The sequence below is a fragment of the Gekko japonicus genome, unplaced genomic scaffold (genome assembly GCF_001447785.1).
Source record: "Gekko japonicus isolate JY-2015 unplaced genomic scaffold, Gekko_japonicus_V1.1 scaffold330, whole genome shotgun sequence".
Classification (NCBI taxonomy): domain Eukaryota; kingdom Metazoa; phylum Chordata; class Lepidosauria; order Squamata; family Gekkonidae; genus Gekko; species Gekko japonicus.
The window spans coordinates 239,577-255,029 of record NW_015173132.1 but is presented as its reverse complement, the minus strand read 5'-3'; the positions used below and the strand labels follow the sequence as shown (position 1 = coordinate 255,029).

Sequence of the window (15,453 nt, the reverse complement as noted above, 5' to 3'; positions counted from 1 at the left end):
GGGGCTGAAAGGGGCCTGGCCAGCATACGAGGGGTGGATTTGGGAACCTGCAGAAGGAATTATATCATAATGATGCTCCCTGAGTTATTAAACTTTGAGAACTACTGTTTTAAAGCATATACTTTCAGGTAATACATAACTATAGTACTGTCAAACAGGTGCATCCAGTGCCCTCCGTAAACAGTGGTTGTATAGCCAAGAGTCCTCAGCTGGGGGTCCATGGCAGGTGCTTATACGGTAGATTCTTTGGAAGACAATCTGATCTAGAAAAGTGTGCCTTGGAAGTGATCCACATTCTGGAGACTGTACAACCCCCTGAGATGTCACAATCAGCTGTCTTTTGTATTTATAGTCTTTCTCCTCCCTTTTAAATCCTAGCTTGCACTGGTGACATGGAGGGACTGTTTATTCAGGCCGTTAAATAAGCAGGTGGGTATCTCTGTTGACTACTTACTACTCTGTAAGGTTGGATTAACACTGGATCCTCATTTAAAACTGAATTTGTGGATTTGATCTACGCAGTAACAAAAAAGTAATTTTCTCTCTCTCCCACCGTCAAATTCAAAGTAGTTGATTTCCACTTCGTTGTGTGTGTGTGCACTCGCATACATGCATTTTATTACATAGAGCCTTACTACAAGCCGTTCAATAAACTTGTTATCCTGAGTTGAATGGGAAGTCACACTTGTTATATCAGCAGTTAGTTGGTAGCTGCTAATGGGAGCGTACTTTATGCTATCGAGTTAATGTATAATAATTATACTTTTCAATCAGAATGTTACAATAGGATGTCACAGAATTGAAATGAGTCAAAAGTCATCTAGTTCATGGGAAGGCCATATAGCACACCACTCCCAGTCAGTCTAAAGAAAGTGAGAATTAAAAATAGAACCACCCCCAAGCCCCCCCCCCCCCCCCCCCCCCCCCCCCCGGGAGTGCATCTTGGATTACAAACTAGTTTAAGGTGGACAGACTAAACTTTTCAATTATAAATAATCATCAAAGGGAATTTTATCTGAGGTAGAATCCAAGCTCTCGGAGTGCTTGTAATATCATGGGGAAATCTGATGCAGTTCCCAGCAATGCCGTGGTGATCTGGGTGACCCTGTGGCCCTCTCCCATCCGTGTGCCCTGTTGATGGGGGTGAGAGTGATGGCAGCAGAAATTCTCGCAGCATCCTTCTGTTGTTCCTGTGTCCTTGAACACCGCAGAGCCTTGGTAGCTGGAGGCCTTAAATAAAGACCACAGCATACCTATGGGCTACACATGGAATTCACTGCCACAGGAAGTGGTGGCGGCTACAAGCATGGACGGCTTCAAAAGGGAATTAGATAAGCATATGGAGCAGAGGTCCATCAGTGGCTATTAGCCACAAGGTATAGACAGGGGCTCTGGGGCAAGTGATGCTCTGTCTTCTTGGTGCTCGGGGGGGGGGGCAACAGTGGGAGGGCTTCTAATGTCCTGGCCCCACTGGTGGACCTCCTGATGGCACTGGTATTTCTGGCCACTGTGTGACACAGAGTGTTGGACTGGATGGGCCTTTGGCCTGATCCAACATTGGCGTCTGTTATGTTCTTATGTTTATGTTCTTATGGGCTCTAGAGGTTATGTTGAGAATCTCCTGGACTTTAGCACCTGTGGTGATTTGCCAAACCCCAGATCCAGAAGGAAGTCCAGAGTGTTAAATAAAGTTGGCTTGGTGGCCCGGGGGGAGGGGGGGGCATGACATAAATTTTATAAAGAAATATTACTAACAGTTTAAGTGGGATGAAAGGTAGTTTCTGAATAGAGAAGAATGGAGGAAAATATATGCTTTTCTACAAATGTTTTGCTACATTCGTCTGTATTCAGGGACAAAAACTACCTTTAACTCCACATACTTGTTTGTTAGAGAGTCATGACTAAGTTTTAAGTAGTGGTACACACATATTTTGTATTATAGTGTGTTGAATTTTTTTAAAAAATGGAATCTATTTAATGTTACAAACAGATTTTTCAAAACGTGTATTTTAAATATTTTTTATCCACCCTATTGGGTGGCTGTGGTTAATAATCATGTTACAGCATATTCTGTTTTCTGTATTTTCATGTGGCCCAGGGCATGCGCATGATGTTCAAACATCTTCCATTTTTAATCCCATGTTTTCAAAGGTAACAAATGCTGTGCTGAAGCTGATTGAAAAGGAACGGAATGGTGAAACAATCAATACCAGGTTGATCAGCGGAGTTGTGCAGTCCTATGGTAAAGTCCATTTTCATTGAGGATGTCTTTGAAGCCAGGCTGGCACAGCACAAGACTTGGGGCATATAGTGGCCCCCTCCTTGCACTGTTGTGTGTGCAAATAGTGGCCCACTCCCTGCCCTGTGGTGTGTGCTTTGCTTTCCCTCTCCCTGGGATCGGAACAGTATGGTCAAGCCATCACCAGTTTTACAGGCTATGCTATATGGCGCTGTGTACAATGCTCCTGAGCAACGTTCCCTCTAAGCTGTGGAGTCCTGTGAGCAAAAATTCTGCTCTGTGAGCTACTGGCATTAAAGTTGTGAGCGAGCGATTTGGCTGCTGCATAAATTAGTTTGCTCTGGGGCCCTCCTTCCTGAGCTAAGACCAAAATGTGTGAGCCGGAGGCTAATAAACTGTGAGCTAGCTCGCACTAACTCAGCTTAGAGGGAACACTGCTCCTGAGAGCAAAAGTTTTGTATTGATTGACATTTGGGAGGGAGGGAGGGATAGAAATGGAAACCTTTATAGTTTGAAGGAGGACAAAGGGACGAATTGAGAGGTGAGCCTACAAAGCGCTATAGAAAGAACAGATACCAGGAGTTGTGGGTGTAAAAGGCTCAACATTGCTAATCAACCATGCAAAGTATTTTTATTACAATCTGCTCCTCTCGAGAGTCAAGCTATACAAGTGGCCCTCACTGATTGGAGCTGTGAACCACCTGCTTTTCCAGTATTCCCACTGTGGGCTTAGACGGAAGACCCGCGTGCTATTGCTCCAGGACCAGGCTGGCCAGTAATGTTTTCAGGGGTTTGGCTTCTCGCGTGTTCTTGGAGTGTGTCTGTGTATTAAGAGCCATCAAGTCGATTCCTGCTTATGGCGACCCAATGAATTAATGACCTCCAAAGCATCCTGTTGCTAACAGCCTTGTTCAGGTCCTGCAAACTGAGGACCAGTGTTCCCTCTAAGCTGAGTTAGTGTGAGCTAGCTCACCATTTTTTAGCCTCTGGCTCACACGTTTTTGCCTTATGGCTCAGGAAGGATGGATCCAGAGCAAACGAATTTATGCAGTCGCCAAGTCACCTGCTCACAACTTTAATGCCAGTAGCTCACAAAGTGGAATTTATGCTCACAAGAGCCCACAGCTTAGAGGGAGCCTTGCTCTGAGGACCATGACTTCCTTGATCGAGTCAGTCCTTCTCATGTTGGGTCTTCGTCTTTTCCGACGGACTTCAACTTTCCCAAGCATTATTGTGTTTCCCAATGAATCTTGTCTTCTCAGAATGTGGCCAAAGTCCATTGTTCATTTTAGCTTCTAGGGAGATTTCTGGCTTGATTTGATGTAGAACCATATACTTGGTACATGCGTTCACTTTCAAATGTGTGGTGATGAATAGCTGTCTATTTCTGAAAGTAAGCCAGTCCTTTGTAATACATTATTTATTTATTTATTTATTTATTTAATTTTATTTTTACCCCGCCCTCCCTGCTCGCGGGCTCAGGGCGGCTTACAATATGAGGTGCAATGCAGCACCATAGTACACAATATGGCACATAGTGCAATAAAAACACGATAAAACATTTTAAAACAATTCAATACAACGGGCTACGCCCGAGGATCCCGCATGACAAACACCTCTCTCCATATTGCACCTGCCCTTGGGGCAAAGGGAGGATGATGTGGCCCCCAGGAGTTCCTTGGCCACTCAGCCTCAGGCAGCGGTGCTGCTGTCCTGGCCCTCATTGGTGGTGGTGGTGGCGGCGGCTCCTATTCAAAAGCCTGGCGGAAGAGCTCCGTCTTGCAGGCCCTGCGGAACTGTAACAGGTCCCGCAGGGCCCTGATCTCCTCTGGGAGCTCATTCCACCAGATAGGAGCCGCCACCGAAAAGGATCTAGCCCTCGTGGCAGCAAGCCTGGCCTCTTTAGGGCCCGGGGTCGCCAGATGGTGTTGCGACCCCGACCGTAGTGCTCTCTGGGACCTGTGCGGGGAAAGGCGGTCCCTCAGGTATGCCGATGTGATCTTGTTATTGGAGGAGAACTCTCATAGTGATCAAAAATGCCCCAAATGAAAGCCATTCAGTCCAAATGTTTGCTTTAGCATAGCTGCGTTCCTGTGTACAGATATCTAGGATTAAGTCCCTTCGAACTCAGAAAAATCTAAATAAATGAACTCATTTGGGATTGACTTTTAAGTAAACATGCATAGGGCTGATCTGTACACGGTGACATAGTACTTTGGTTGTAGAGGCCTCAAGATGTGTGCATTGTGCTAAATTCTGAAGACCGTCTCTGCCATTCTGGCGATTAGAAATTAACTTCTTGCTAAGCAAAATAAGAAATTAGCATTTTTGGAACATCAGAAGTGGAAAAAACTGAAATCAGCATTATTAGAATCTATAGCTGTTGTATTGTGTTGCAGGTCGGGAACTGTCTTTACAGCTTAATGCTTAAGCCACAGTACCTAAATGTAACTGAGACTAATAAAGTGCAAGTATGTTTTAAACATAGGTTAAGTCTTCCATCTCCCTCCCTCCATGTTAGTTTTTTTTTTAAGATAAAGTTGATTGTATATGTTTGACTGGGTTATTGGTTGTTTACCTAATTAGAGATTTTTAACCCAGCTTTCTTTAAGGTACATCTCCCCCACCTCTCTGTAAAGTAACATGAGCATGCAAAATGTATGCTGTGGAGCAGACTGTAGCATGAAGCAGAAATATACTAATTTTTGTTTTGTCCTTGTACTTCTAGTGGAGCTGGGGCTGAATGAAGATGACACTTTTGCTAAGGGGCCTACTCTCACGGTTTACAAAGAGTCCTTTGAATCTCAGTTTCTTGCTGACACAGAGAGATTCTACACAAGGGAAAGCACTGAGTTTTTGCAACAGAATCCAGTTACAGAATACATGAAAAAGGTGTGTGAGCTTGAAGTTTCCCACTAGATCTGGAAACCACTTGTGATACTTGAACTCCTAGTTTAAGGTCTGTTTTCTGCTGAAGAGGCGTGCCCATTTCCAGTCAACTTGAATCTCCACATCAACAGTTCTTGCACTTTGATGGCTTAAGCTAATGGGCGTCTGACTGGCCTCATTTATTTTTTAAAAATGTACAGAACAAAGAAGCAGTTGCTCTAATTTTCTGCCTCAACATTTGGATCTTTTAGGCTTTTTGACTATGGCACAAAGGAAAGCCACATGAAGGTCACTGCATGTGTTCAAGAGCAGAGCGGTTATGGCAAGCGCAGAATTCGAAGCAATATCCATAGGAATCTTGAAGTCCTAGAGATAAATATATTTAAAAAGTGGTAACAAATTAACAAAGTGAGAGATTGGCAGGCCTTCTAGGGAAACTGTTTCCTAAAATGATGAATTTGATGCTGGAGATACTGTTGATGACCAGGAAGCAGAAAACTCCTTAGAAAACTCTAAAGTTCACTGTTTTTCTTAAGCAGACAGTCCTATACCAGATGAAATACCATATTTTCCTGCTTTTCACTTTGTAAAGAAGTAGTCTTAATTCTAAGAAACACAAAATCTTGACCTAATTTTTTTAAATTGTACTCTTCCTGTTTAAATGGGAATCCCAACCTTCTTTTGGGGAGCTAAGACCCCAAAATACCATCATTCTTTTAGTATTGGCAAGTCTAAAAAAAATTAAGGGCTGGTATGTATGTACAAGCATCACATGGAGGCTGCTTGAAATGGCATTCATTTGGCACTAACGTAGTGGCTGGTAATATACAGCATACTTGAGTCATGAATTGCCTGCATTGTTCATAGAACTCACTTGGAGGCTTCCTGGTGATGATTGTCACAGAAATACTGTGTACATGATAATGCATGGGAACTCTATGTGTATCTGCTGCTTTGTGGAAGCAGCTGCAGTGGCTTCCATGTGTGTGTGGTAAGAAGGCACCAGGGAATTGACATGGAATTTATTTACTACTTTGCTGCTACAAGTAACACAACGTCCTCCAGATCACAACTTTAGCTCATAATCTAAAGATTATTTTTAAAGAAGCTTTTGCAATAGTGTTCTTTCCAATAGTTTCGAATTCAGTCAACAGTTACTGAAGTTTGGGAGAGAAAGAGGAAATTGAAAGAACAGATCGCTACATAACTTACCAACAAAATCCACTATTGAACATATTAGTATGCAAAGGATAAGAAGGTTTATAGATTGATATTAAGTTCCCAGGTTGAATGAAAGGGAGAATCTAAACTTTTCGCTACTGTTTCTGAAATACATAATGAAGGAAGTAAGGTACAGGACACTGTGCAAGAGGGGTCTTTGCTCAGTGCTGGAGTACATGCTTTGCATGCAAAAGATCCCAGGTTCCAAGCCTGGCATCTCTAGTTAAAGAGCAGGGTTGGAAAAGTCCTCTTTGTGGCATTTTTGCTATAATTCAGACAATCTAGAGGTAGAAAGGTTAATATATTCCTAAGTGATACGCATTGGGATAGCTTTAGAACATTCACTTACTGTTCAGTCATAACCTTTCATCTGTACAGCTGAAATGGAAGTAGCAGTGAAACTATTTATGAATGTGAATTAGATGTTGCCGCATTTTAGTTACTTTTTTTTTTTTTTTTTTTTTACATTTGTAGGCAGAAGCCCGTCTCCTGGAGGAGCAGCGTAGGGTTCAGGTATATCTACACGAGAGCACACAAGATGAGCTAGCACGAAAATGTGAGCAAGTCCTTATTGAAAAACACTTGGAGATCTTTCACACGGAGTTCCAGAATCTGTTAGATGCTGACAAAAATGAAGGTGAGCCATCTGTGCGACAGGTGATATTATGTTCCGTCTCTTAAGTCTGGGTGGCTGTCTCTGAGGGATTTGTCAGGTTGTGGGAAAGAAATGCATTCCAGAATGCAGACATTTACAAACACTGACCTATCAATGTTTTGGAAAGGAAGCGAACTCCAGGGACTGCAACCTTCAGGGTTTTATCACTGTATCTGTCAGCAGCTGACCTCCTTGCAGACCCCCTTGCAGAATATCAAAGCCATGCGATGGGGCCAGCTGCAGCTACCATATTATTGCTATAAAAGCAATGTCTGCTCATGTACTGCAGCAGTCCAGACCGTGGCCAGGAGTAGGTGGAGGCAGTAGATTGGATCTACTAACATGACTACTGGTGGTAAAAGGGAGGAGGAGGGGTCCTCTTTGGCCGTGAAAAAGGGCCATGCGGAGAATCATGAGATCTCCATGTACTAAAGCCATGTGAGAAGGGGACTGTTAGTGTGGAGGGGCACTGGGGAGATGGAGTGAAAAAGCTGGCTGATAAGTAGGAGGTGGAGGGCTTGAAGAAAACCGCTGGTGTGGGAAGGAGGGAGGCCTGTAGAGCCAACTTTCAACTTTGGCACTCGGAAATCTGTTTTTACAGTGACAAAGAAGGTATCTAACATGAAATGATAAGGGTTTTATAGCAAACATCATTTGTACTTGTGACAAATCCTCCGCTGGGAGCCATTATATTGAGTAGAAGTAGTTTATGGTCCCTGCCACACAGGGGAGAAAGGGACGGGCAAAGTGTGGCTTTTTAAAGCTGCACCTAAAGAAACACGCCGCGGCGGGATCACATTGATCCCCTGAGCCGTGGCGCATTCCCATGCCGGGGGAAGTGACGGAGGGGAACAGGAGACTGCCGAACTGCGCATGTCTGAGCATGCGCAGTTCAGGCAGGAGCCGGGGATGCTCCGTCAGAAGAACGGGCCGGCGATCCCATGGCCGGCCTTGATGCGGCCGTCCTGGAAGAACCACCTTGGTAGGTGGTTTAGTTTTGCTGCGCCTTTTTGGGGGAAGGGCCGGATCGGGGACGGGTGTGCAACACTGCCCAGATGTAGCAGTGGGATCACGGTTTGCTGCGGCCCCAATCCGTCCCTCTCCCGGCCCAAAACCATTCGTGTGACCAGGGCATATGGATAGGGATCAAACCTCAAGAAATAAGGGTGTCCAAATGGGACATATCCAAGAGCACATGAAGCTCTTCATTTTAAGTTGCTTCATCTGAAGCTATTAATAGAGCCAGATCGCTGAGCAAATTGTAAAAAGAAGTTATTTACAGCTGTACCGGTCGAAAAGTAAAATCCAGAAACCAAGAACACAGTCCAAAGAATACCTTTATTTTTTTTTTATTTTTTTTTTGGTAAACAAAATTTTATTTTTCCTTTCATTGAGAAATCATTACATCCATTAAGTCTCATTGTTCATTGTTTACCCTATTCCCAATTCTCCCCCCTCTCCTCCTGGCTTCCCGCAATGCTCTCTCCCTTTCCTCTTCTATTTCAACATAATCTTAATATTTTCATTTTTCTCAACATTATTATCAATAGATAACAATCAGTTATATCAATATTGTTCTAAACATAGTAAATTTTGCTGCACATCCCAGTTGTTTTCCAGATAAATTTTGAAGTCTTTCCATTCTTCTAAAAATTCTTCATCTTCTTTGTTGTTTAATTTTCTGGTGACTTTGTCCATTTCTGCCATGAACAGAACTTTTTGTAACCAGTCTTCAATCTCTGGTACTTTGTCTAATTTCCAATATTGTGCATAAATCATTCTAGCTGTTGTTATTAAGTACCAGAGTAAAGTCTTTTTTGATATATTCACTTCTTCCATTTTAAGTCCCAAAAGCAGAATTTCCGGTGCTTTCTTAAAAGAACATTTAAATATTTTTTGTATCTCACCATGGATTTTTGTCCAAAAATCCATGGCTTTTTCACATGTCTACCACATATGGTAAAATGAGCCTTCGTGTTTTTTACATTTCCAACATCTATTTGACATATTCTGGTTCATATTTGCTATTTTTTTAGGTGTCATGTACCATCTATACAACATTTTGTAACAATTTTCTCTAACATTAGTACATGTCGATATCTTAATAGAGTTTTTCCACAAATATTCCCACATCTCAATTGATATTTCCTTGTTCATATTAATTGCCCACTTTATCATTTGCTCTTTAACCTTCTCGTCTTCTGTATACCATTTTAACAATATTTTATACATGTTTGAAATCTTTTTTTCCCCTTCTCCCTCCCATACGTTTTCCATCTCATTTTTTTCCTCTCTAAAACCATAGTTTCTTTTATCAGATTTAAAAATGTCATAAATTTGCATATATTTCAACCATTCATAGTTATAGTCAATTTCATTCTGCTTTTTCATTACCCATTCTGTTCCCTCTTTTTTAATTAAGTCTCTGTATGGCAACCAGTCCTTGCCTTGCTGTCTTGAGTAAGGTGTTAAAACTTCTGCTGGTACAATCCAAAGCGGTCTTGTCTCGTAAAAGTGTTTCTTATATCTCGTCCAAGTCGCAAATATTGCTCTTCTTACCAAATGATGCCGAAAAAAGCTATCCATCTTTGTCTTTTCATACAATAATTAAGCATGCCAACCAAACCTGCAATCATGTCCTTCTAATGTCAGCAGTTTCTTATTATCTAATTTTACCCAATGTTCCATCCAAGTTAGGCAAACTGCTTCATAATATAGTCTCAGGTTTGGAAGCTGCAATCCTCCTCTTTCTTTGGCGTCACAAAGTATTTTCATTTTTATTCTTGGTTTTTTTCCTGCCCAAACAAATTTAGATAGTTCTTGCTGCCATTTAGACAGCAAATCAGTTTTATTCAATATTGGAATTGTTTGGAACAGGAACATCAGTCGCGGTAAGACATTCATTTTAATCACTGAAATTCGTCCCATCAGCGATAAGTTCATTGTTTCCCATTTCTTAAAATCTTGAGTTAACTTAATCCATAATTTCTCATAATTATTCTTATACAAATCCACATTTTTCGCAGTTAGCTCAATCCCTAAATATTTTGTTTTCTTGACCACTTCACATTGTACCAACTCTTGTAACTCAATCTGTTTCTGTTTTGTTATATTTTTACATAACAGTTTTGTTTTATTTTTATTCACATAAAACCCTGCCAATTCTCCAAATTCATTTATTTTTTTTAAACAGTAATGGAAGTTTCTCATTTGGATTTTCTACTATAAACATGACATCATCTGCGAATGCTCTATATTTATATTTGAAGCCTTTCTGAGTCAAACCTTCAATTTCTGAGTCTTCTTGTATTTTTTGTAATAATACTTCCAATACCCAGATAAATAGTAAAGGTGATAAGGGACAGCCTTGCCTTGTTCCTTTTTGTACCTTGAAGTGTTCTGTCAGATCTTTGTTTACATTTTATTTTGCTCTTTGTTCTGAGTAGATCGCTTCAATCAAGTTACAAAAATGTTGTCCCGTTTCTATTTTCTGTAACATTTGAAACATAAAGTTCCAGTTAAGATTGTCAAGCGCCTTTTCTGCATCCACAAATAAAAATGCCACTTCTCTTTCTGGGTGTTTTTCATAGTATTCAGTTGCATCCATTACCATTCTTAGATTATCTCTAATCTGTCTGTTTGGTAAAAAGCCCGCTTGATCTTCCGTAATCACAGATTGTAAATAGCTTTTTACCCTTTCAGCAATAATTTTTGCAAAGATTTTGTAATCATTATTTAACAACGAAATCGGTCTATAATTCTTTACATTTGTTAGATCTTGACCTTCCAGTCCAAAGAATACCTTTAATTAGGACCAACCAAATGATACGTAGGAGGACAGGCAAGTTTTGGTGCGCTTGAAAGCTCGCAGAGGGTTGTGTGTCAACTTTTAAATACTCTAAAACTTCAGCCTTTAGGCCTGTAATGCAATTATGCTCGCTCCTGTTCCTTGGTGGCTTTTAGCTGTGTTATGTTGTGACCTCCAAGCCAAGGAGCGGCTTGCCTGGCTGTCGTGTGTGGGATTGTATTCTCTGTAGTGGGAAATAAGCTTTAGTTCCCAGTCTTAGTCCCGTGGCACACAGGACTTTGCAGGCTACTAAATGGTCTAATAAAAGCTTTATGTTAATATGTTCTTTAAGTTTAGCTTAAAGGAGCATGCAGCTGCTGTGTTTCAGGTCATCTGTTCATTATCCATTGCCCACTCTTGTAAAATTCTGCCATTTGTACTGTCTAGGAACAATGTAAACAGATAAGCAGGTAGGCCGTATTCTTTTCTAGTATCTTGAGCAAATAGTTAGCTTTTATAGGGCATAAGCTGTGAAGATGACCTAGGCACAACCTGTTTTAAAGCCACACCCACCTAACTTGTGACATTTGTTTCTGCCATGACCTGTGGTGTGGCCAAATACTTCCCACATTAACAGTTTCCTGTTGCCTCAGCATTCACAAAGAAGCGGCATGGGGCAAAACTGGGACTGATGATCTTGACTGCATAAAGCAGGAAGCCTTACTAAAAAATTTCTGTCAGCCTTCAAGTTCTAAAAAGATCAGTGGCTTGAAACACGCCATTTGCTACCAAGGGGTTATGCCTTTGTCCTACCAAATATCATTACATCCTGGCTAAATAGCAGCCCAGGTATTTGTTCTTCTGTTTTCACATGACCCATCTGCTGTGAGATATGTGGGCAACGAAGACAGTTGCATTCAAAAGGAGCAATTAAAATGTGACTGAAGCCTCTGATCTGATGAATCCATTCTTTAGACAAAAAAGGGGAAAACTCATTTGGCCTCAGAGTTTAAATAGTGCTAATCAACATGGACCACATTAAAGAAGTTAGGGGTTTTTTTTTACAATTATTTTGTAAAATATGTACATACAACAATATGAACCCACCCCTTTATGAAGCAGGTATATTATCCAGGAAGAAAAGCCCCCCCCCCAAAAAAAAGAGTTTTAAAAAAATGTGAAAGCTGAACAGAGTTTTCCCTTTACAGAGGAGCAATATTACTCTATGTAGTAACAATATATGGTGGGCAGCTCAGTCGTACACCCCAGATGCTGGCCCATCACCAGCATATCTAGTTGGTGCTCTTTCTGTCGAAAAAAGAAATAACAAAAAAATCTAGCTTCAAGGAGCTAGCAACTGCAGGGGAGTTTATAGCGACACCACCCCACACTGACCAGTCACAGAGCACAGCATAGGCTCAGCACGTCTGACCTTTCTTGGTTCAGGCTCTAACTCGAGACAGCCCTGGAAGGGCGTCCCAAGCACCGCTGAGGCTTTGCACCATCAGGTCACTGGGTTTGAATTACTCTCGCACCAGAACAGTGGGGAGAGTTGCTAGCCGGGCAGTTTTGAGGCTAGGCTTAGGGCTGCACCTGAAGAGTGCTGCCCAGCTCTGAATTCCATAATTAAAGATAGATTCAGGTGGGCAGCTGTGTTGTTCTGAAGCAACAGAACAGAGTTTGAGTTCAGTGGCACCTTTAAGAACAGGTTTAGTTCTGGGTCTAAGCTTTTTTTTGGGGGGGGGGTCAAAAGAGTTTTTATTTTCCATTATTATCACATTTTACATCTTTTTATTGATTGGTTGAATATTCCCTTTTCCCTCCCTCCCCCGAAAGGCTTCCCGCAATGCACTTCCCTCATGTCCCACATAGATAAACTCAGGATAACATCAAGTACTTAATATTGTTCTAAACATAGTAAATTTTGTCTCACGTCCCAGTTCTTTTCTAAATATATCTTAAAGTCCTTCCATTCTTCAAAAAATTCTTGGTCCTCTTTATTGTTCAACTTTTTAGTTATTTTGTCCATCTCAGCCATGAACAGAACTTTTTGTATCCATTCTTCCAGATCTGGTATTTTTTCTTGCTTCCAATATTGAGCATATATCATTCTTGCCGTTGTTATCAAATACCAGAACAGTATCTTTTTTGTTACATTCAGTTCTTCCATTTTTAAACCTAAGAGCAGAATTTCAGGTGTTTTCTTAAAAGAACATTTTAGAATCTTTTGCATTTCACTGTGGACTTTTGTCCAGTTCTGGGTCTAAGCTTTCATGTGGAAGCACACTTCTTCAGATACCACACAGATGCACATGAAAGCTTAGACCCAGAGGTCATTTCGTGGGGGATTGCAGTTCCCCCGGGTGAGGTACGGGGGGGCGGGGCACATGACGAAGCCCCACCCCCTGCTTCCAGCCCTCATTCAGCCAGGAGGAGGCAGGAGAAGAGGGAGGGTAAGTTGCTTACTCCCTGCCTCTCCCCACCCCTGCCTGCCTGGGGCCAGGGAGGGCCTTCGCGGGGCTTCCTTGCACTCCCGCCAGCCTTGCAGGTCCACCGCCGGGCCCCTCATGGGGCTCGGCAGTGGAGCTGCAAAGCCGGCAGCGGCGGCCGGGACCGTTGGGGGTGGGGTGTGTGGCCTTATGACACACTTCCGGTGATGTCAGGGGGTGTGGCATATGCTAATGAGTTATGCTAATGAGTTCCCCTAGCTCTTTTTCTACGAAACGACCCCTGCTTAGACCCAGAATTAAACTTAGTTGGCTGTAAAGAGGCCACTGGACTCAAACGTTGTTCCATAATTAAAGATAATAAGCCAAAGAACTCTGATGCTGTGACCTTGCTGCATTTTTATAATCTGCTTTATGAAAGGGATAGTTCATTTTTAAACCCCCAAAGCTTTTGTGCCTACGCCACTGTTTTTCCAACCCTTCCCCCCCCTTTTTTGTTTCTGGCTCTTAATGTGTGGAACTATTTTGTGTGCAGTTAACAGTTGTGAACCCGCCCATCTTGTTCGGTTCCCCTAAGCTGTCCCGGCTTCCAAGGCAACCCAGTTAAAAAAACACCTGAACTTCAGTAGAGCTGGGAAGATGTGGTACCCCTTCCTTAAATGATGAGTCTTCTTTCAAACTCTGTCACAGAAGTGGTTTCACACTTACATTTTGTTCTGCATATTCATGATTTTTTATATCAGTGTCAATTGTAAAATGCAGCTTAATATTTAAGCAAAGCTGTTTCAGTTGTCCTTTGGCCCGTGGTACCGAGTTGACTAAGTGAACTGCTCTGGAGTTGCACTAAAACAACTCAAAACAATTATGTGTGCTGATTATATGTCTGCTTCTCCCTAGCACTGTGGTGAAGAGTTAAGATTTGGGGGCAAGGGGAGTTAACGCCAGTGGAAAAAACCCGCTTCCTTTCCTTTCAGATTTGGGACGCATGTATAACCTTGTGTCTCGAATTCAGGATGGCCTCGGAGAGCTGAAAAAGCTTTTGGAAACACACATTCACAATCAGGGTCTCGCTGCCATCGAAAAATGTGGGGAAGCTGCTCTAAATGCAAGTACCTCTTTGAGAGTAATTTTGTGTCAGACAGGGATTGTATGTGTGTACATCTCCCCCGTATCCCAAATGCACATATTAAAGAGAGTTGGAAGAGCCGGGTTGAATATACTGCAGCACATTAATTAGACTCTTCTTACATAACCAGGAATGCGCAAAATGCTCTGACTTTGGGATCGGTGTTCCCTCTAAGCTGAGTTAGTGTGAGCTAACTCACAGTTTTTTTTAGCCTCCGGCTCACACATTTTTGTCTTAGCTCAGGAAGGATGGCTCCAGAGCAAACTAATTTATGCAGTAGCCAAATCGCTCGCTCACAACTTTAGTGTCAGTAGCTCACAAGGTAGAATTTTTGTTCTCCACAGTTTAGAGGGAGCATTGTTTGGGATTGCACTCAGATTCACTAACCCTCATTTGCGTGACCAGGGGGAGCAGGTGCATGCCGTGCTGCTTCTTGGTGTGGTGTGCATGTTCCTTTTATATAATCTTGTTGAGACACAATTTTGTTTCAAAAAACAAAACTGACATGATTATTCTAAGAGTTTTACAACAGTGACTTCATGGTGTCCGTTGGGAGGTTTATACTTGGGAGGCATCTGTACATGAAAAGGCCGAGATGATAAAACATATTGCGTAGATTACTTCCTGCTTGAACACACCTTTATGTATTTCAGTACAGTTCTGTTGAACTTTATGGGCAGGAAAGTTATCTAGAGTTTCAGCTGAGATTCTGTGTAAAGCAATATATGAACGGGAGATGGCGGTTGGATTTTCTCAGTCTTCAGAGCGTCAGTTTAAGGAATGTTAAAGACTATCGCTTTTAAAATTCAGAATATTATATTTAGTTTAGGTATTACCCTGCTTTTCTCTCCAGTGGGGATCCAGAATGGCTTACACCATTCCCCCCCCCTTTCCTCCTTTTTATCCTAACAACAGCCAGCCTATGAGGTAGGTTAGGCAGAGAGAGAGAGAGACTGGACCAGAGTCGCCCAGTAAGCTTCTAGGGAAGAGGAAGGGCTGGACTCCAGGTCTCCCTGATCCCACTCCAGCCCCTACATCATGCTGGCTCTCCACCATTAAAACCTTCTTGGGCATCACGACACAAAACGT

At 42.2% G+C, this 15,453-nt stretch overlaps 1 protein-coding gene across 2 annotated transcripts in view; it reads left to right on the top strand.

The window, feature by feature from the left end:
- CUL1 (cullin 1) overlaps window positions 1-15,453 on the top strand; it is a 73,280-nt gene that overhangs the window by 39,207 nt on the left and 18,620 nt on the right. For both annotated transcript variants that reach the window (XM_015422160.1, XM_015422159.1), the window contains exons 5-9: window positions 379-429; window positions 2,152-2,242; window positions 4,968-5,131; window positions 6,824-6,986; window positions 14,213-14,343. In XM_015422160.1, the coding sequence (XP_015277646.1) occupies window positions 379-429; window positions 2,152-2,242; window positions 4,968-5,131; window positions 6,824-6,986; window positions 14,213-14,343 (600 nt within the window). The remainder of the gene's footprint in view (window positions 1-378; window positions 430-2,151; window positions 2,243-4,967; window positions 5,132-6,823; window positions 6,987-14,212; window positions 14,344-15,453) is intronic.